General features: G+C 43.9%; 1 protein-coding gene across 2 annotated transcripts in view; it reads left to right on the forward strand.

Annotated features, from left to right (window-relative positions):
- Window positions 1–22,484, forward strand: part of LOC124471181 (plexin-A1-like) — a 164,110-nt gene that overhangs the window by 126,445 nt on the left and 15,181 nt on the right. Inside the window, exons 13-21 of one of the 2 annotated variants that reach the window (XM_047025549.1) lie at window positions 4,683–4,834; window positions 6,983–7,106; window positions 7,367–7,503; window positions 9,693–9,860; window positions 13,382–13,475; window positions 15,228–15,464; window positions 17,063–17,206; window positions 19,161–19,395; window positions 21,713–21,861. In XM_047025549.1, coding sequence (XP_046881505.1) covers window positions 4,683–4,834; window positions 6,983–7,106; window positions 7,367–7,503; window positions 9,693–9,860; window positions 13,382–13,475; window positions 15,228–15,464; window positions 17,063–17,206; window positions 19,161–19,395; window positions 21,713–21,861 — 1,440 coding nt within the window. The remainder of the gene's footprint in view (window positions 1–4,682; window positions 4,835–6,982; window positions 7,107–7,366; window positions 7,504–9,692; window positions 9,861–13,381; window positions 13,476–15,227; window positions 15,465–17,062; window positions 17,207–19,160; window positions 19,396–21,712; window positions 21,862–22,484) is intronic. The other variant, XM_047025550.1, reaches the window with a different exon arrangement.

Raw genomic sequence — 22,484 nt, forward strand, 5'->3', positions numbered from 1 at the left:
TGAAGCGGAGCCTTCTTTTTCAGAATGAGTTTTGAGAATGAAATGCATATTTAAATATGCGTAAAATATATGTGCTATGTTATTGTTAGCCTGCTCGCTGCGTTGGAAAGGAGCGTCTCTCCTCATCTGCCTCTCAATGTGTCTCATGTCTGACACAGAGCCCCTGTTTCTGAATGCTTAATGGAGATATTGGATAATTGGGTCACTGCCACATAGATAAATCCGCTAGTCTTGCTCGCGCTTCGGTTATCTCTTTGAAACAAACGAGCAGAGGCAATTGGGTTGTGTGTGTGCGTGTGTGTGTTTTAGGTAAAAGCCGGGGTGTGTTTGTGTGTAGGTAAGGCAGTAGGACTGTGTGTGTGAGACTGTGCTTGTGTCTGTTTTGTGGGGGTGTAGCGGGGTAAATCCTGGCCTAAGGGCAAAATGTGGTCGCAAAAGACCAAAAAACAGGAGAGAGTTTCAAAGAAGAGAGATTGTAGGAAGTGGGTAAAGCAGACGAGAAAGTGAGTGACAGGAGAATAGGCAACGGGGGGAACAAAGCCAACACGGCAAGAAGACGAGGTCAATGAACTCGGGCGGCACCGTCCACTTCATTTTGTGAAAGTGATCCTCATCATTCCACCTTTGACGTATTTCAATGTAGAAAATGTAATGTAAAAAAAAATAAAGCAAACTAATTACCTCCTTTTTTCACTTCCCCTTTGGAACTTACTAATGGTCAAGCAACCCCCCCCTTTTGTATTAATTTTACCATACCTCCTATTTGTCAGAAAATACAAATTTGGTTCCAGACTGAAGATGTTTGGCCCTTTATTCACAGTCTATCTGTGGGCTGCATTAAACATTTCTGGTTTTACTGTGTCCTGGTTTACCAAGAACTGTACTAGAAATTCTAATGCTAAACCCCGCTCAACTGAACAACACATCCACAGCAAATGTCTGTTGACCTTAACCAAATATCTAACTATAATTTCTGGAATCTCTTCATGTCCGTCTGTGCCATGATAATCTGGAGAACTGGACATTGTATAAAGTTGGAAGTCGTCAGGTGTCTTGATTGGGACCAAAGAACATGTATGTGCTGCTGTTTGGTAAAGGCCTACACATGTTTAAACACAATCACTGCCATGTTTCACTGCACTAAATGATTGAGCCATGGATCTCAAGCCACCAACAGGCACTGCACTATTATTTGCCTCTAACGGGCACTGCTCTAGGGTGCAACTACCGCTGACGGGCACTGAAGAAGTATTTGTTAATTTGTTGTTTTTCATGCCTGGTCCCGAGAGAAAGTGGTATTTTTAGATGGCCAGCAATATTTTCATATTCTACTAACATTCTACTATAGATTAATTGGCCTCCCATTCTAAAAAGGAAAACAAAAAGAAAACAACGTTCTCCCCTGAGACTTATATTCACTATAAAATACGTCTACATACCGTCAACACACAAGCACATGCTAAACCTTGGAATAAATACACGCAGACTCACACCCAACTTTAGCTCAGCACGTACAGTACTGTGTGTGTGTGTTTGTCTGAAGTATGCACCTAGTGTCACTTGCAGTGCACTGCCTCCACTGTCATAGTGTTGGCCTTGCCTTCTGCTCGGCCACCATCATTCATCATCTAGCCGCCCAGTCCGCCAAGGGGATACATAGAAATATTAAGACCACCCCTTGGAAACCAATTAAAACATTGTTATTGTGTGTATGTATGTGCATGCCTGTGTATATGATTGTATGAACATCAGAGCTGCGTGGGGGGGAGCAAAATGCCTCTGTGTGTTTTTTGTGTATGTGTGCCTGATTGGTCTCTGCTGGAACTACTGCAGAGACAGACGTCTGATTTTCACTGCCCCAGCCTCACATTTTATGCTGAAATGTTGGCTTTTTGTTTAACATGGCTGGGTTAGCCCCACTCTCCCTGCCTTGCTTTGCCATTTATCTTTTCTTTCCATCTCTCCTCCATCTGCAGACACTAAGAGAAGCCTCTCTCTTCCTCTCAAAGCCTCCCCATTGCTTTCCCTTAATCTCAGTCAATCGCTACCTTTCTCCTCCACTCACACTCTACCATCCCCCTCTCGGTCTCCTTCTTTCTCAATCTCACTCCCTACTTCTCCCTCTCCATCTCTCTTTCCCTATTTGACCCTTTCTCTCCCACTCTCTCTTCCTCTTTCTCTCTCTCTCTTTCTTTCTCTCTCTCTCTCTCTCTCTCTCTCTCTCTCTCTCTCTCTCTCTCTCTCTCTCTCTCTCTCTCTCTCTCTCTCTATCTCTCTCTCCCTCTCTCTCTCTCTCTATCTCCCTCTCTCTCTCTCTCTCTGTGTCTCTGTCTCTCTCTCTCTCTCTCTCTCTAGCTCTCTCTCCCACCCATCTCCTCCCTCTCTTTTCTCTCGTCTTTCTCTCATTTTTTCATCTCCCTAAGTCCCACTCTCCCTAAGTCCCTCTCTCCATGTTTCTCTTCCTTTCTCCATGTTTTCCCTCTCTCTCCCTCTCCTTACACCTTTTTCTCCCTACCACTGCCGATGCTTGGAGAGGGGGAAAAAATATGTCCCTTCTGTTAGATGGTGTATTGACCTGGCCCTAGTGATTGGACACTTGTTCCAGCACTGCCCCATCCACCAATGTGGTACAGGCCCAGAAAAACAGTCCCAATTACAACAGCTACGAATTGAACTTTTGCTTCTGTTAGACCAAGTAAATTGTGTTACATTTTTATTCAGAGTTTTTCTCTACTAATGCTCTAATGGAATTTATTCGTTTTTTTCCGTTAACATTTCAAAATGCATTCCTGACTGCAACTGTCGAACAGCATTATTTAAAGACTGTGTGTAAGCACCAGTTTGATTCTGTGCCCATCCTTCACACATCCACAATTGTTGGCGCCCATCTTCCTCCCTCTCTGATCCCCTGCCCCCTTACTTTCCTTTTATCTGTTCTTTCTTAGCTATTTCTTTTGCTCTTTCTTTCTTTTGCTCATTCTTTCTCTTGTTTGCTTTCTTGGGCTCTCTTGTTCTCAATATTTTTCTTGCTCTTGTTCTATCTTTCTCTCACTTCCTCCCTCTCTGTCTTTCCGTCTCCATTCTCTGAGTGGCCTTTCTTTCCCTGTTGTGAGTCCCCCTCTTTCATATCACTGATAAGAGAGAGCTGGCTAGTGTGTTCCATCTCAGCATCAGCCTCTCCAGTTGTTACCAAGATCGTATCTCTCCACACACACTGCCTGCACACTGATCCAGCACAATAGGCCCTGCACACTAAAACACACACACACAAACACACACACATTCACACAAAGACAGAATTGTGCCAAGCTGAAACTGCAATTTAAAAGTGTCTCATTTCTTGCACGTGCGCAAAAGCATTGAGTCTTTGTTTCCTGACAGCAGTGCGCTTGATGATAACAGCAGGAGTGTTTCATTTGACGCCTCTTCCGTGCTCACTGTTGTTCTTTGGAGAAAAAAAAAATCCTCAGACAGAGAAGACATTTTTTTTTTTCTTCAGACATCCTTTTTTTCTCAGACAGAGCATCCATTTTGACTTCTTTGTGTGGCATACCACAGCTATGGCAAACTGCATGTGACTGCCTTCAGGAACTTTGTTGCTTGACTGCAAAGCAACAGTTTCTCTTGTGTGCGAGGGGGCAGAAGGGACAGATCGGGCCACAACCGCTGTCGGGCTCTTAAAGAAAATGTCCTGTCATTTTAGCATTATGTCGTTCTAGCACCGACCAGCCAACTCCGAGGCCTCAGTCACCAGTGTTTGATTTAATGCCATCATGGTCATGGCACACCTGTCGCCCCGACTGGTAGTCCGTTCCTCGGCACTAATTACATTAGAATGACCCTGCTGTGCGCAGGCACACGCGCTTCTTCTGTCTCTCTCACGCACACACGAGCGGTCAAGAAGGGCAGCGGAATGGGTATATTTCCTGTGTGTTTGTGTTTGAAAGGGGCCGGGGCTGAGCAACAGTGATTATTCTTCATCTGCTTGGTGGGGGGCTGATAAGGTTATTGAGAAGTAAGCAGCTGCAGCTGTGTGTGTGCACGTGCGTGCGTACATGTGTGTGTGTGTGTGTGTGTGCACGTGCATGTGCATGTGTTTAAAAGACAGAGAAATATGTGAAATTTTTCTCCCAGTCCATATTTCACCGTACACGGTGAGGTCAAAAAAGCCACCTTACACACGTACAAGGCAAGGGGAGGGGTCAGAGAAAAACAGACCCTTCCCTCCCCCCTTCCCTCCCCTCCATTACTAATCCAATTAACTGGGGCCTTAATCATGATAGTGATGAATTATGAGGACAGGGCCATTGTCTACGGTTGGGCCAAATGAATGGTACCGTGATTAGCAGAGAAGGGGCGGATAACTTGGGGGTGGGGGGAGGCGACAGGCAGAGGCAGATGTGGGGAGTCCATTAACGTGCCCCTTTAGGCACAGTAATGAATATTGAAAGTTCAGCAAAAGAACCCCACTAATATCATTTTAAATTGGGGTGCGGCAGGGGGGGGATTTGTTTTGTTAAATTCGTTTTTCAGGATCAAACTGGGTTATATTCAGATTCCCAATGACAGTTATCGAGCGCTTCAGGCTGCAAAGAAATTGACCACTGACCCTTCTATTTAATCACTGTGGCGTGGCTTTTTCCTCACCCTTCTCCTCTGTCTCTCTCTGTTCCACTCTACAGCTGTTCCCAGAGACAGGGCCCAGACAGGGAGGTACCATGTTGACCATCACAGGAGAGAACCTGGGCCTGCAGTTCAAGGACATCCAGACGGGGGTTCGCATCGGCAAGGTCGCCTGCAATCCTGTGGAGGAGCAGTACATAAGTGCTGAGCAGTGAGTGTCTTTCTCTTCACTGTGTCTGTCTCTTTGTTTCGCTCCATCTAATCTGTATCTTTCTGATTTCTTGTCTTTCATCTTTCTCATTGATCATGTTTTTTTTGTTGCTGTATCCGTCTCTTTTTCTCTACCGTTTCTCTCTCTCTTAGTCTCTCTTTTTCTATTTAAATTTCACATACACATATAAAAAAAAATATTTCTCAACTGCGGACACTCCCCAAACTGTCTTCTTATCCTTCCCAAACCTCCAGACTGACACCTTCTATCCAACAGCGTAACCCAAAATCCGCGTAGTCAGTAAAAGAAAAGAAAGTCTGCAAATGGTTCAAACTCGCCGCCCAAGGTGCTTCAAACTTCCCTGGACAACTGCAGCTTGTTAAAGTAAACTGCTGTCTAGCTTTCATAGAAAGGAGAACCACGTCAATCACTCACCAAGCGCTGCAGTATCTACGAATGATCTCATCTAAATCTATATTTAAATCTTCAAATATCTCCCTCTCAACCACACTGCTCGTCACTTCCTGCCGTTTGACCCTGCCGACCCCATATCTGAGCTCGCTTGTTGCCATGGTGCGATGGAATGCTTTCTGTGGTGTAAGCTGTAGGTAGCGATTACAGATGTCGTGGGTCTCATCATGGCTGTCCACGCCCCCAGCTGTCAGCTGTAATGAAGGAGGCGGGCCAGAGACCACCTAACTGACAGGTGGGGTTGTAGGTCAGGGGAGGGTGTGCGTTCTTGTCTCTAAGAGAGCAGTTTGAGCAGGTTTTGAGAGGGTGGAGTTGGGTGGAGCTTAGGCTTTGTACTCACACACAGTCAAATGTACTTACATACACTTGTTTCTTTATGGAGACAGGTGTGTGGGTATAATACAGGCGTATGCACTGTAGCAGTGCATGCACATACCCACGTTCAAGTAGCAGCAAATGTAATATTCATACAGATACTGGCAGTCACATCAAAACCTGACAGAGATTCAATCTATCTCTTCCTAAATGTACACGCACACTAGCTTCTTTCCCTCATACAGTTAAACTGTGTTAGCTTAGTGCTAATGATGCTAGCTAGAAATGCTCCATTTGTTCAATTGCATCTCCAGATATTTCCTAACCTCCCTTGTCATGGCTCATATACAGCCAGGTAAACAAAAAGTGAGCGCCGTTTCTGCTTCAGTGAACAGAGCGGTGCCGTGGCCACCTGCAGGGAGGACAAAAATGAGAGGTGGGGGGGGGCGAGGGGGCGAGTTAATAACTCATCGACGTGGCGAGCGTATAGATGGGTAAGATATGAGCTTGTTCAATTCATCAGCCGCTCTCACTTAAACCCAGCTCTATCCTCGCTCATGCTGTGGCGCTCTCTCTCTCTGTTTCTCTCTCTCTGTTTCTCTCTCTGTTTCTCTCTCTCTCTCTCTCTGTCATTTGTTCTCTCTGGCTAATTAACAGTCCTGTGTGTTTGTGGCAAGTGAAACATGAGGTGTGCGTGTGCATTCCTCTATGTGCGTTCTTGAGTGTGCGCGCATGCTCCCGTCTGTTCTCCGCGAGTGTGCTCTCACCCCTAGGGGGCTACCCACCACCTCCGCTGACACTCCCCCTCATCGTCAATCACTCCTCAAATGGATTTTCATTTGGCCTGCCCAGGGCCAAGTACAAGGCTTATGGTTTTATAATATCCACTAATGCACCTATGCAGGGACAAGATCAAGCCGCCCACTCCCTCGCACTCCAGGTGAAGTGGATATGGACACAAATGCTCTCATTAGGGTACAGCTATGTGACTGTGACTGGCAGCGCAAGGGGTGATTATCAGGAGTAGTATTGTCTGGGGCAAGGACAGGGCTGATAATTTGGTTGGCTATGGGCGTGCAGTTGTTTTCGATGTCATCTCACGTTGTTCAATCTTTTTCTCATTTCGCTATTGCTTCCTCTCTCTATTTTTCTCTCTCTCTCAAGTGATTCCTAATAACCTAATAATAAGTAATGTCAAAGGTGTTTCAAGCGAGTATTTAGTGGTTTTGACTTTTAGAAATGCCCCCATCCTCTTAATTTTTTTCCTCCCTTATCTTCCCTTCTTGTTTTGTAAAAAAGACTGCTATCCTAAATTTCTGTATAACTGTACCTCTCTCTTTCCCTCTATTCCCCTTTCATCAGGATTGTGTGTAAGCTGAATGACGCAACAGGTTACAGAGTTCAGGAAGCCCATGTTGAGGTGTGTGTGAAGGACTGCACACACCTGGACTACAAAGCCATCTCCCCGAAGGCTTTCACATTTGTGGTAAGTGTCTGTCTATATGTTGGGACGTCTATATTTGTCCGTTTGAGGGTCTGTGCTAGCTAAGGTTCCTGATTATGGCACTGCATCCATCTCACCCATACCACAACAAATGTATTGCCTTCCATAAAACTATATATATATGTATCTTCATCTTAAGTTTGCCTAAATCTTTATATGTATCTGACTACATCATTATTGCCTGAATACAACATGACAAAAAGCAAACTTACTTGTTCTGTCTTGTCTGGGTCTCTCCTCAGTCTCCATATTTCATGCGCGTGCAGCCCTCCAACGGCCCCCTCTCCGGGGGCACCAGGATCACCATTGAGGGGAGCCACCTCAACGCAGGAAGTGCTGTGATGGTCAAGATAGGACTCCACCCTTGCCACTTTGAGAGGTAAGAGGTGACATTTTATTTGTCGATTTTAAGCATTGCTCCTTTTTGGGGGGGGGGGGGGGGGTCTTTGTTTTGTGGATATGGATAATAGGCGTAAACAGCCGGACACAGATATAGATCATTTGATTGGTTCTGCAGGTATATACTGGATATCTATTGGTTTCTTAATAAGTTATATCTACATTTCAGTGTAAAACTACATAAACATTATTTGCAATACTGCCAATTATCGGTTTATGTAGTGGGCAAGAATGTTGGACTATCATTGAACTGCCAGCCTTGCTGTTTGGTCTCATCACAATTGTCAATACGTGCTCTTGGATAGCGGTGGGTATGACTCACTGCTTTGAATATGTCAACACCCCCCCCAAAAATAACATATCCCCTTTCAGGGATTTTGTTCTCCGAATAGAGAGTGAAAGCAGTGAATAGAAAACCATTTAGAAGTGTACCAGTGTACAGGTTGTCCTACAAATTGAACTAGTCAAGTCAAGGTTTCATACAATCGGGTTTGTTTGAAAAGCCATGTGTGAATTCACCCAGCATGTGTACGGTATGAGTCACCGGATGTGTGGCACCGCTGCATGGCGAGCTAAGATCCCTCTGCGTTCTTTAGGTGCACAGATTGTTCACACAACCCGTGATCACAGCCCTTAAGCAGAATCTTTTGTCAGGCATTTTTTTGTTTATCAATGGAAAAGCCTCAAAAAAAGGGTGCTACGTTTGATTATTGAGATGTACCCATGGCAAACAAAGGACCTCTTCTTTACCAGCCTGGCGTACCCGCTGGCAGCAGTCTCTCACAGCGGTCACCATGGACATGTTTATCTCCGTACCTCACAGTGTAGGAGAAACATCCCACAGATTTTTTTGTCTTAGCATTCAGGCAGGCCACCGCTTTAATCAAAGCTTACCCAAGTCATTCATCCCCTTATCTCCCTCTGCAACCACTTTTCTTTCTTTTTCTCTTTTGGTCCCTACTTCTATTTCTCTCTCTCTTTCTCTTGTTCTCTCTTTACCTCAATTTCTCTCTTTCTCCCTCTGTCTCCTATTCTCTTTGTATTCTTTGTGGTGGTGGACAACAACCTTGTCAAAATATATACGGCATGCAGTAGGAATGAGCGCCACCCGAGTGCTGTGAGAATTGTTTCCGTGGCAACGTGACAGCGGAATGCCAAAAACCTCTGCTAGTTTTTCTTTTTTTTTCTCTTTTTCCCCCGTCTCGCTTCTCTGTGCACACCTTTTTAGCGAAGGCCCACTGAAAGACTGGGCATCAACATAGCTTCTTATGAGACAACAGGGACACGCTGGGCAAAAAAAAATAAAGATACAACTATCCCTGGTTAATGTTTGCCTTCCACTTAGTTCCTCCAGAGATGCAGGTGTATCAATAGAATGTTTGTCTCCATCCATCCCTCGGCCTCTCCATCCCTCCCTCTATTCCCATCCCTCCCTCTATTCCCATCCCTCTTAAGTCTCTCCCAAAGCTTTATTTTCACCACAGACAACTAATTTATGTGCAAAGTAGTGTACACGCATTGTGTATTGTCTAGATATACGCAGAGTGAATTGAGTGTCTGTAATATCACAGCAAATATGTCAACGTGCAATCTCTCTGTGTACTTGCTGACACAAACGCAGGCCTATTCATCTGTCCATGCAACAAACATGTACTTACAAATGTTCACATATACATACACGCATGTATATGTGAAAACTCACACACATAGATATGATATAAATCAGCCAGTCTTTGCTGTCTCTGCTCTGCCATCAACAAAAAACACATTTCCTCAAAAGAGCGATGATCTAAGGAGCCGTAGAAAAGTGGAAAGTTTTTTTGCCGGCAGCAGAAACCTTCACAGCACCACACATCTGGCTGAGTGTATGTGCGGGGAGTTGCATCACAGTGATGACCGGCGTGCTCTGCCTCTCCAAATCCGTCAAAGAGAGATGGAGAGAGTGGGAGGGAGCAGGTCTTTGAAGCAGCCCTCTGTAATATGGGCTGATGAAACCATAGTTGGCTGGCCCAGAAAGATCCTGGCACGTTTTAAACATAGTGTGTGTGTTTCTGTATGCGTGTCAGTTTGTGGATAGGTGCACTCCTGTGTGTGTGGTTGTGTTTTATGTGTGTGCATGACATGCTCCTCGAATCACTGATATCGCACACCAACCCTCTTATCTTTCAGACGGACCGCCAGGGAGATAGTGTGTGTGACGCCTGCAGGCCAGACCACAGGCAACACCCCGGTCATGGTTGACATCAATGCCGCCGAGCTGCGTAACCCCGAGGTCAAGTTCAACTACACAGACGACCCCACCATCCTCAAGATTGAACCTGACTGGAGCATCGCCAGGTAGGAAGACACATGATGGCACGAAGACTGCGCCTGGAAGCCGAATTGCCTGCTGGCCTTAAATACATGTTCATGACCATCGAGACCAGTTACGAATCCCAGTCTTTGGAGTATCTTAGCCTTGCTGCCTGCTTAATGACACTGTTGACTTCCCTCCTGCTCAAATCAATTGAATAGTAATAATAAGAGGTGTGCTACTTCTATTTTAGATATTTATGTGTATAAAAGGGAGGGGGCAATCTTCAAGGGCAGACCTGTGCTATGCAAGTTACTTCACATCCCTCAGTAAAAAAAAAAATGTAAGTTCACATCTGTCTAGGTTTCTCTTAAAATGCCCCTGCTTGACAGTCATTATATTTCCAAAAACATTTGTTACCGTTTATTGTGTGTGCTGTCAAGGCCGTAATCATAATACATATTGGGGGGGACACATTCCCCCCAATATTCAAATCTGGTCAAAATGTCCTCCCCAATATTTTGATATAGAAATGTAAATGTGCTACGCTACGACAGGCAACCACGCACGCAGTCCGAAATTATAATAAAAAATAAATAAATGTTGACTCCATGGCTACGGCCTTGTGTGCTGTAGATATGGTAGATATGCCTGTAAATATTGTTTAGCTTATTCAAATTAAATGGAGCACAAGGCTGGAAGCTATAATGTACAGAGCAAGGAAGCAAACACCAAGTTGTGTACAGAGCAGGAAATGGATTGAGATACTAATGGACTCACTAGCATGACCTAGAAACTGGAGTACCGTAAATGTTCACTTAAAGCCTCCTTAAGGCCCCGTCACACCATAATGTTCTGGTCAACGTTCTATGACGTTAGAGAAAACGTTGGTAATCATCCGTGGTCGCTGGTATAGCCCCAGAAGAGCGTTGGACGCTGGTGACGCTGGTAATCGGCGGAGAACGGTGGTCCCCCCAAAAAAGTTTTGAACATGCACAAAAGTTCTCATGGAGACCAGTGTTTTTCAACATTTAATTTTGAGCGCTGGATAACGCTGAAAAACATTTGTGGAACGTTTGACTAACGTTGCACGCATTTGGCTATCGTTAGTCAGTTGTTGATGGTTGTTACTCATCTTTTGCTTTGCAGTGAACAACTCAGTCACACGCTCAACACGCTTGTCTAATGTAGACTAATCGTTCGTCGCGCGCCAGTGACACGTTATCACACGCTAATAGTTTTCAGGGATTTCTTACTTGGTCGCTGTCACACGCTCTTCATGCGTCAGTCACACGCTAGTCATGCGTCAGTCCCACGCTAGTCATGCGTCAGTCCCACGCAAGTCACGCGTTAGTCACACGCCAGATGTGTCCACCTCGCCCTAGAACGCTCGAAATTAAACGATTAGAACGTTGACCAGAACGTTATGGTGAGACGGGGCCTTTACTCAAGTATTATTTTTTCTGGAAACTTCCGATCAATTGTTTATTTTTATTGTGTAACAATTAGGGTGATTTCAGGTAATGTGGGACACTTTTTGGTTGAGGCTCCAATAGACTTACAAAATAACTGTTAACTCGCCCCAGTGGTGTTTCTGTAAATCGTTTTAAGGCTTAGGAACATTTTCATGTTGGAATGAAATGGGAATACACAATATTATAGAAGCTACACAATTTCAAACATAACATGACCCCCTCTCTCACTCAGGCAGCATTTTCAGGTAATGTGGGACAGCTTGTCTGGTAAAGTGGGACAGTCATCGTCTGTCAGCCTAGTCTGCTAATATAATAATAAATAGATATACAACAATGCTAGGTGCAAGGGTGTGGCAAGATTCATTTAGTTGTGGGGGTTGACTTATACAATAGGCATAAAGTGTAACTGATGTAAACCTTAGTGATCTGCAGTCTATGTGCTAGCTAGCTAGTCCCGCTGCGTTAGCATTTTGTTGGACTAGTGTTAGCGGTCACGCTTACAAGATGCATTGGTATTAAACATTTGAGAAATGTCAAATTAAATTACTTTTATAGCATAAACACAGCATTACTAGATGTCCCACTTTACCTGAAAAATGCTGTCCCACATTACCTGACATGATCAGGTAATGTGGGACAGTCACATAAAACGTTTTTTTTTCTGCTAACAAAGCATTATTTTACACATTTTTGTGTGTGTTTCCATCAGTGGTTAAAACCCTTCATTAAGCTGCAATAGTACACATTGTAACTTAATTTAAATTCCTTTGCCAGCCTTATCATTGAGAAATAGAATGTCATATGCCGCTGAACTTTCGATGCGTTTTTTCTGTACAGACCTCCTGTCAAGCCAGATCACGCATACTCAGATGATGTCAGACAAATAAAAACCACTGCGTAGTGACTAGAAGTGTTGTATTTATGAGTCAAGATCAGCTCTGGTGATTGGATGTCGGTTTTGCACATATTAAATCATCAAAATGCATAACTGTCCCACTTTACCTGATGTCCCACATTACCTGAACTCACCCTACGTTTTAGCCTAATTGCTGCCCTTCTGTCTGGTGGCTCACTAGTCTCGGAGAAAGTGCTACTCTAGGCCAGTTGAAAGCTGTACTTTTGTTTGTGCACCCATTAGTGACCTTATTTCATACATGGTTTCAAACACCAATATCTGCCTACATCCTGAATCTTGATAAGACACTTAAAGCTTCCTTGTAAACATCCACAGTGCAGCATAGAGAGCTCATATTATGCAGTTTAAAGTATCACTTCAGACCAAATCTTTGTTCTTTTTCTACAATCATGCAGTGCTATCCACACACACACAGTTTGTTTCCCCTTCTACTTCAAACTGCTGTTCCATTGACTTGCACTCCATCTTTCTTCTAGCGCACCACCTCAACATCCCAAATACACCATCCAGAACTTCAGACAAGGCCTGGGGTTGGCATAGACCCTTCTCCCTAGATACATGCTCCATCTGGTCCCTTTGAAATAGCACCAAATCTCTAGATGTTTTGCCTGGCTGGTCTGTCCCTTTGTCTGTTAAAAAAAATAAATACAATTAGTCCACAAATTAATTGGCAAGGGAGATACGTTTCCTCGCTACGTATCAGTGATAACTTAATAACACCACAGAACGATGTCAAGGTGATATACAGCAGACGTTTCTGTAGACCAACTACATTGACATTAAAAAGGAAGTGAAGAGGGAAATTACTTTTTGCAAGGTATTTCAGGGATAAAAATTACATTTGACACTCCCCTGAAGCCAAAATGAGCTTTTAACATTCAAGCAGGGGCCCTTGTATTTCTATCATTACCTGAGAATGAGCAAAATGAATTGGTATCAAATTCTACGGCGAGAGTAGCATTAACATTCGCGCTTTGACTGAAGGGTAGTTTTTTCCTTGGAATAAGGAGATATGTTAACGTATGTTTTATCTGGTGCATTTTCTGAGGAGATCTTTCGTAACCCTGTAAGATATCACACAAATGGGCCCATTTTGCAGGTGTCATATCATTACTGAGCTGTTCATCCGTGATCAGTTTTGTAATTAGGTTGTGGCTAATTTCCTCTCTTCCAGTGGTGGAACTCTTTTGACCATCACTGGCACCAACCTGGCAACCATCAAAGAGCCAAAGATGAGAGCCAAGTATGGGGGAGCCAAGTCTGCCAATGTAAGTGTTTGACCTGCACAAATAGTTATTGATAAAATGGGGAAGCATAAACATACATACACACAAAGAAACACCCACATACAACTAAACGGTCACTCAGCCTAAGGCCTGTTTATATGTGTTTTTGATGTTGAATCTCTTTTTAGCGGGTTAACCTTTGAAATGTCAACCAGCAATAAACCAGTGCTGGCAAATCCCTGTCTCACCTAGCACCACGGGGCTGGGCTAACCTTTCTCCTAGTCGTCCCTTCCCCTGTACCTGAGGAAAACATTCCCTTCATTTCAATTGTCCCTTCAGTTAAATGTGTATAAATGTGTATGTGTAATGTCTATAAACATAGTTTCTTTCCATGTCTCATTGTGCGGTTTCAAACCTTGTTAGCATGCCGGCGCTAACACACGGTGATAAGTAACATGCCGGAGGGAGGTTGAAGGCTTATTCATGAAAAAGCTCAAACATATCCAACAGATTCCGTATGGTGCTGTTTGTATCGGGTGTTTGTTGCAGATGCTAACCTGAGTTTTTTGGGGTCTACAGGGACTAAGGTCATGATATCAGCCATGATTAAAGCCTATTTATTCAGGGGCCAATCTAGAAAAATATTAATGGGTGGCAAGAGGGTGGCAGGAGATTTTGAGGTGTGGCACCCCGTGGCAGAACTGTGTGAGATAAAAATTAAAAAACTAAAGGCTGTGCAACATGTATGCATAGTCAGTGAACACTCTGAAATTAATTTGTGGATTATAGTTATGGTTCCATGACCAAAACTCTATTGAAGTTTGAACATTTATTTTGAAAAAAAATTATAACCTGAGATGAAAATGAACAAAATAAAGGCTGTGCAGCATGAATGCATATGTCTTCAACAGTTTAACATTATTTTGACGGTCCTAGTTCATGTTGTTGAAAAGCTATTGACTTTTGAAATGTGTAGTTTGTTGATGATCCCTAAACATATGCGTTGTTTAGGCAGCCAAAAGCATTGGCTAAGCGGCCGGTCGTAGCGGTGCTAAACACTGGTTAAAATAACACAATACTGGGCGTCCGAATATCTGTTGAATATCGAACTTCAAACTAACTTTACCATGGTCATCTTTGTTGTTGCTTTCCCAAAGCATTCACGAGTTAATGTTATTAACATTAATTCAACAAAAAAAACTAACGTTGCAACTCCGTTAGCCCTGCACTTTTCTAATTATTCTTAGTCATTAATAGAAAATTGCTTAACACCTCATTCCTCCGGTGTGGTCTGCTGTCCGTGCCGACGATTCCTTCCTTGAGTTGGAGCCTTCTATGGTCAGTTGGCGCCTTCCTTGTGTTCAAATGAAAGCAACTTCCGTCGGCGGAGTGGGGAGGGTCCCATGCCACCCTGGTAGATCCGCCCCTGTGTTTATTACTAAGACTTGTTGTCTTTTATACAGTAGCTACCATGACTACACAGAATGTTGTTGCTGTGTTTATAATACATTTTATAAACTAGTTTAGCAACAAATAACTTTAAAAGATCAACTTTTTAAAATAGTCAAAGACCAACTTTAATCTTTTTTTCCCCTTAAAGAAAGCATGGTTTGTAGGTTTGTAATCCTCTCCCGCTCTCGCTCTCACTTTTGCTCTCACTTTCGCGCTCTCTCTTTCTCTCTCTCTCTCTCTCTCTCTCTCTCTCTCTCTCTCTCTCTCTCTCTCTCTCTCTCTCTCTCTCTCTCTCTCTCTCTCTCTCTCTCTCTTGCTCCCTCTATGCCTCTCTCTATCAGAACTGCACAGTGCTGAACAACACAGTCATGGTCTGCCTGGCGCCCTCTGTGGCCGGCTCAGAGAAGGGCTTCTACGAGGCAGGCAGCAGCCCTGACGAGATTGGCTTCATCATGGACGACGTGCGCTCCACTCTGGTGGTCAACGAGACCTTCAGCTTCTACCCCGACCCCGTGTTTGAGCCCCTCAGCCTCTCCGGTATAATGGAGCTAAAACCTGGCTCTCCACTTATCCTCAAGGTAAGAGGCCAATATGGAGATGAGAGATAGGCCCGACGGTGGAGGTGTAGGAGGGCTATGGTGGAACACATACTGAAGGGGCCCACCATGGAGGAATATGGACTGAGTGTGGAAATAAAGGTTATAGTAGATAATATACAGTACATGATTGATGGTGGGGCATATGGGGGAAAAAGGATATGGGTGAACGTCTAAAGCTGACATTGTAGGGTGGGCCCCAGTGTGGAGGAAGGATATGACAGAGAACAAGAGAAGTATAAAGGACTGTGATATGGTTTATTTTAGATAGGGTTTATTTTACCCCCAAGCCCCAAGGTGGAGGAATCCTCCTGAGAGAATGAGAGCTCTAAGATAGAGCATATGTCCACTATGGACACCTGAAAAATGGGATGCGTACTGTACTCTCCAGGATGGAAGCAGAATGATCAAAATGATGATTGAGTCATTTTTGGAGCAGGAGATCAACATTCCCGTTGTGCATCACCTTCAAAAGCCATTCTCCAAATGGTGTGTTCCACCTACACATCAGTATACTGTCTGGAATGTATCAGATGACTTTGTCCCCTCACTCTCAAAGGATTCCATCAAAGATCGTTGCAGGTGGAGCTATTTCTTTTCACCTCCAAACACTTTGAGTCAATGCATCTATAAAATACCCTACCCGGTTCAGCCTAATCTCAGCCAGTGGAACTGATAGAACTTCAAAAGTGTATTTTAAAAGCCAAATAAGGGTTGGAAAGTGGTGTTGGTATAAAGCCCCCGCAGATATTTTACCTGTACTGTTCCTTATATCCAGATAAGGAGTATGCGAACAAGTGTTTACTTTTGCGATATAGACACTTCCAAATGCTTTTGAAACCAGACTGCTGTGTGTGTGTATATATATATATATATATATATATATATATATGTTTATTTATTTATTTAAACACACATTGCCTCACTGCTCACGTTTTTTGCAATGGTACCCTTTTTCTTGAACTTCAGAAAGTGAGAGAAAAAAGAGAATCACACCGCTATTTCATGGAAATTAAACTTCATTTTTTTTCATCAGCCTATAAAAAGGGTCTAGGGAAATGAGAAATCGTGACTCGCACAACATTAAATAAAAATTCCATAATTGAACCTTTGATTCTGGCATTTTCCATGTGCGGAGAAGCTCAAAAGGCACAGGAATGAAGCTGAAGGCAGGGAAAATATTCAGCATCTTATTAAATAATTACAGCTAAAGTAGACGTGCATCAGATTTTTCCAAGCAATTAATTCCCTCCCCCCTGCGAAGCCTTATGGGTAAAGGGAACTGTTGTGGGTGGTTGGGATGTTTAGAGGCTTTCTATGTAACCTTCCCCCCTCCCTTCCTAATTGGTTCCACCTCAACCAACAAGACAGAATGTTTGTGTGTGGGGAGGTATGCGTCCGTTTTAGGCTGAACTAGATGACACCAAACCCAAATCTCTCAGGGAGTCTACAAACACGGTCGGGAAGATATGCTTGCAATAGTCTGCTTGTTGCGTATGTGTGCGTGTACAAATGTGTGTGTCATTGTATTTTTATGGTTTGGCACAAGTGTTAAAGCTGTGTGGAACTTCTCTCTCCAGGGAAAGAACTTGATCCCGGCGGCTCCGGGGAACTCCAGGCTGAACTACACTGTGTTGATTGGGGACACACCCTGTGCCCTCACACTGTCTGAAAGCCAGCTGCTCTGTGAGTGGCCCAACCTGACTGGAGAACATAAAGTCACTGTGAGTAAAACCCCTACTCTTCTTACTTTGTTTGTGGTCCTGCACTTGAAGCGTGCACTTATTCCTACCCTTACGAACATGTGCTTATACTTGTGCATGTAAAGAATATGTGCCTCCACTTGCGTATATAGGCACAGTCTACGTGCATATACACATACACGTGAGTCCAGACTCGCACAAATTTGTACTATACTTACACTTATGAACATTCAAACATCATAGAATAAACGCCAAGTTTTTACACTGTTAGCAGACCATATCACTTTTACTTTATAGATACACCCCCCCCCCCCCCCATGTCTGCATACAATTACATTTACTTTCCTTTTCTACTCTACCTGTTTTCTGTTTGTTACTTATCCTCCTTTGAAGCTTTTCATATTCAGATGTAATTTATTTACTGTACTTGATGTATTTGTCGCTATGTTCCCTTTTACTCCTCCTTCTCTCCACGTTCTCTTTCCCCCTTTCCATTTTTCAGTCCTTTCTTTTGTCATCTCTTCTTTTTATCCAGCAGTTCATTCATCCTCTGACTCTTCTCCCTCTTTGTCGCACCCTTTTTCTCATGGACTAAGCCATTTCTCCCCAGTGCACTATATTCACTTGCCATTCACATACAAAGCCACATATGGGGCTCACACACACAAGTACAAGGATGCGTCTTCTATCGCTACGTTGGCTGCGTTCCTTGCTTCGGCACTGCGAACCTATTGAAGAATTAGCATTCTCCTTGCCTTCCCTCTCTGCAGGGATTTGAATAGTATTGGTATTCAGTGCAGGCCAGAATGGCCTGTGGGTGAAAAAGGCCCCCATATCAATTTTTACAGTCCCTCGGTTATATGTATGCACTTTATAGATATAGGCCAGTAAAAAAGACAACAACAAAAAAGACTAACACAGTGCATTTGTGGCCATATAGACTCATTTTCTATGTGTCAGGGGATCTGGTGCTGGTTTGAATTGATATAATATAAGCCTTCTGTTGTTGTGGCGTTACGGAAGCCCCAAACTGGAGGTGGAGCTTGAGGGCACAGATGTTAGTTTGTGTGACCTACATATCAAGGGTGAACCTGGCACAGTTTACCCCTTTGTGTGCTAGTTTTGAGGTGCCATTTATTTTGTTAATGTTATGTGCAAACATTTTTAAATACAGCAATGTTTATATTTTGTAGATCACTTAATTGTCTTATGATTCTACAAAGTGTTTGGTATCGTGTGCAGGGATCGAAATGAACTTTTTGATCACCAGCCAATGTGGCTGGTAACTTTCTAAATTTACCAACCAATCAGAATTTCCGCTAGCCAAATTTATTCCGGTGAAAATAAGAACCATTATGAGTTTCACTGAATGCATTTGATCATTTTATCAACATTGTAGCCATGAAAAACATAAGATGAAGTAAAATGAATCACAGAAGTATGATGTATGTGAAATCACCAACACGTGACTAAGTAAGGACACGATTTATTCTAAATAGCTAAAACGTCCATTTGCGTCATGAAATTGACTCCTGCCCATGCATTTACAGTAACGTTTTTGTCCTGAGCAGGCATTAAATAAACCGACCTAATATACTCATTATTAAGAACAGTGTATTTACATTACAGAAGACTGCGTCAGTAAGCAACATAATGTTTCTTTCGCGTAGACTACATGCAGCAATCCTTACAAAACATGACAACATTTTCATTGTCAAACACAAGCCATTCCCGACCCGTCAGCCATTTGGCATTAGCCTACATTTTATTTTCTACGTTTCTCTAGTGCTATCAATATCCTCTTCCCCTGCCTCGTTCCTCTTCTCGAACCCAGAAGTTTTGGGAAGTTGAGGGTATCCTACTATCCATACATGTAAAAATGATAGTGTTAACATTCTTATCTAAATTGACATGACCAAATGATACAACTTACTTACTATACTTACTAAACACCTGTGTGTGTTTTCCACTCCAGGTAAAAGTGGGGGGCTTTGAGCACTCTCCCGGGACACTCCAGATCTACTCCGACAGTCTCCTCACCCTACCCGCCATCATTGGCATTGGAGGTGGTGGCGGCCTTCTCCTACTGGTCATTATTGTGGTGCTCATAGCCTATAAGAGGAAGTCACGGGATGCCGACCGCACCCTCAAGCGCCTGCAGCTTCAGATGGACAACCTGGAGTCCAGGGTGGCCCTGGAGTGCAAGGAGGGTAAGGGTGTTTTTGGAACGCTGCAGTCTCAACACAGCGAGGAGAACCTTTTACGGAATGTGTAGCTGTGCCTGGTCTATCTCTGAAGTTTATCTAGGGTATGTCTCTCTCTCTTCATCCGGCGTCCTCCCTTCCTGTGACTTCCTTATTGCTCCCCATCTTAAGTTCTCTCTCTTCCTTCCACCCACCCTCCCTCCCTCCTTCCATATTCCCCTCTGCTCTCTTTTGTCCTCTTTGTCTCGCTGTCCTCCTTTGCCTTCTCTATCGCTTTTTGAAACTCTCCCCCTTCTCTCTGTACCTCGTTGTCTCACGGATGTCTCTCTAGCTCTCTCCCTCCATGAGCTGCCTCCCCCCTGCTGTTCTCTAGTTCCTCTTGGTGGGTTTCCAGATGAACACTTTGATCAGGGCCCGCCACCAGATGTTGGGTTTCTCCCTGTGCGAGGTCTGCCTGGCTGGCCTTTCTGCTCCTCAGGGAGGGATGGAGGGAGAAAGGGAGGAATAGAGAGACAGATAGGGATGGGTCTGCGGGGGGAGAGTGGGCAGAAGAGAGAATAAGGTGGGAAGAGCTGCATAGTGAGACACAGGCAGGAAGGGGTAAAAGAGCGGAGGGAGGGTGGGAGGGAGGGTGGGTGCAGCTGCATTGCCTCACATTAACATTTATATGTTTAGCAGACGTGCTCTATCCAGAGGGAGTTTAGTGAAGCTGTCAGTTGTTTGTTGGTGTAGAGAGAGAAAAATAGAGAGCGAGACAGCAAAAGAACAAGGGAGCCCAGTATACATGGACAAATACAGAGTGAAAGAGAGTGGCTGGGTTGATTTAGAAAGCCATACGCTATGCTTTTTATCGACATTCATCCTCCTTTTCCCCAGCACTAAGCCTTAACCTATGCTATTAACACCACCAACACCTGATCAGCAACAAACAATACTAATATCGCTGGTATATTTTGTTCTTTCTCAATGGAGAGGGCTTTGTTTAAAGCACCTTTGCACAGTGTTGTTTTCAAGTAACTCCATCTATGTGTTTTGCGCATGCCACTGTGGTCTGTTCCATGGACACACAAGATTCATGAGCGCACACATACGTACACACACTGCACATGCACACACACAGACAGGACCATTTGGTCATTGAGTCTAGTGTTGCTCAGTCTGGAGGGTCACAGCCTTGTCTGTCCCCCACTGTCAACACAGTCTGGACACTCAGATGGAGGAGAGGAGGGCGAGGTAGATAGGGGTGGCAGTGGGTTGGGGGGGATGATGAAAGGGCAAGGGGAAAGAGCACAAGATAAACAGATGGAGAGATGTGTAAAGGTAGAAGAGCAGAGAGATGGCTCTGCAAAAAGGAGGGGGAATAGATGAAGGTGAATGAGTAGAGGTGGATTCATGGGAGAGAAGAGAGGATTCAAGGAGAGATGGATAAAGGGATAGAGGGAGAGGAGAGATGGATAGGGGTATTGGAAATAAATGTATAGAGGGGGAGGAAAAAAAGAGAAATAGGGAGAAACTGATTAAAGATACACACCTAGGGGAGAGATGGATAGAGGGCAAGACGGAAGTCAAGGAGAGAGATGGATCGAGAGAGGTAGAGGGAGGGAGAGAAAGGTAGAGGAGTGTGACCTCAGAGAAAGCTCTTTGTGGGGAGAGAGGGAAAGAAAGAGAGATGATGTGACACAAACCATCTGTTAGTCAGAGTTTATTTCATTATTTGTTCATGGGGGTCTCGCTATTCTAAATTATACATGCAGGCATACACACACACTTTTCTCTGAAGGAAAGAGTGTTAACCTGTTCTTTACTAACTATAAAGGTGATGATTAGTCTTAACTATAAAAAGTTATAAAAAAAAAAGGAAAATATGGAAAGGGAATATGGTACAGGGGTTCCACCACACATGCTTTGCGTCACATTACAAACACTTGTCGACAGGAAAAAAAACGCATGATTCACAGTCGAATGCATGGTGTTGGCACTGCTGGGTCCGCTGTGCTCTTGAGTGGAGTGGGCGTGTCTGTGCTTGTGTCTGTGCGTGTCAAGGCTTGTGCAACATTGAAACTGAGTTGCATCTGATGGGCCCGACAGGTCTTGTCAGCCTATATCAGACTGTCCTACCAGAGCCTTAGAGGAGAAGCAAATATAACCCTAGGTAGAACAATGTTCAGCTTTGCAAGGTACTGTCAATGGCTCTTTCTGACCTGTAAAGGATTTTCCCATATTGGAAATCACACTCAATCTTCTTTCATTGTTTTCTTCTACTGTTCATTTACTGTTCACCTCATTTTTCACTGTTCTAATTATAATCTTTTGTCCCTGACAGCATTTGCCGAGCTACAGACAGATATCCACGAGCTGACCCAGGAGTTAGACGGAGCTGGCATCCCGTTCCTGGACTACCGCACCTACGCCATGAGGGTCCTCTTCCCTGGCATCGAGGACCACCCCGTGCTCAAGGAGATGGAGGTACGGGTCAGTAGCACACACGCACGCTATCGCCTTCGACAGCTGGGTTTGACAATGAGGTTGGGTTCAGGATTGGCCAGTTCTAAAGGTTTTAGGTTAGTGAAGATAAGTTACTAAGGCCTAGGAGAATCTCTTTTCCACAGATCACATAGGTGGCTTATGTCTCTGCTATGCTCTGTTTTATACATGTTCGGTTTTCAATATTTAAAATTAATTGCATTATGCAGTGCATAATTGTTATAAATGGCACTGTGGAACCAAAAGATAGTTCCCTAGGGCTGTATACCCCAGAACTTGCACAACAAGCAGTCTCAAGCAAATGCTAAATCAAGAAAATAAATGATTTCAAAATGTATTTAGGACCTTGACCAGTGTTTTCATTGACATGGTTAGGTAATACCACCTGGGGCCAACACTCCCTTGTCTTGTCTTGTCCGAACCAAAAAATACTTCTACAGTAACACTCCGTAGAACTGATAGATTGCTTCTACAACAGCTAGCAGGTTCAAGGCCTGAAAAAATAAAACACTTGCATGTTCTAATGAAACACTCCTCTCCTACATTCCACCCTCTTCACCCTTCAAGAGGAATGATAGATCTATCACTGCTCAGAGCGATGACAGAATAGC

The sequence above is a fragment of the Hypomesus transpacificus genome, chromosome 9 (assembly GCF_021917145.1).
Source record: "Hypomesus transpacificus isolate Combined female chromosome 9, fHypTra1, whole genome shotgun sequence".
Lineage (NCBI taxonomy): Eukaryota > Metazoa > Chordata > Actinopteri > Osmeriformes > Osmeridae > Hypomesus > Hypomesus transpacificus.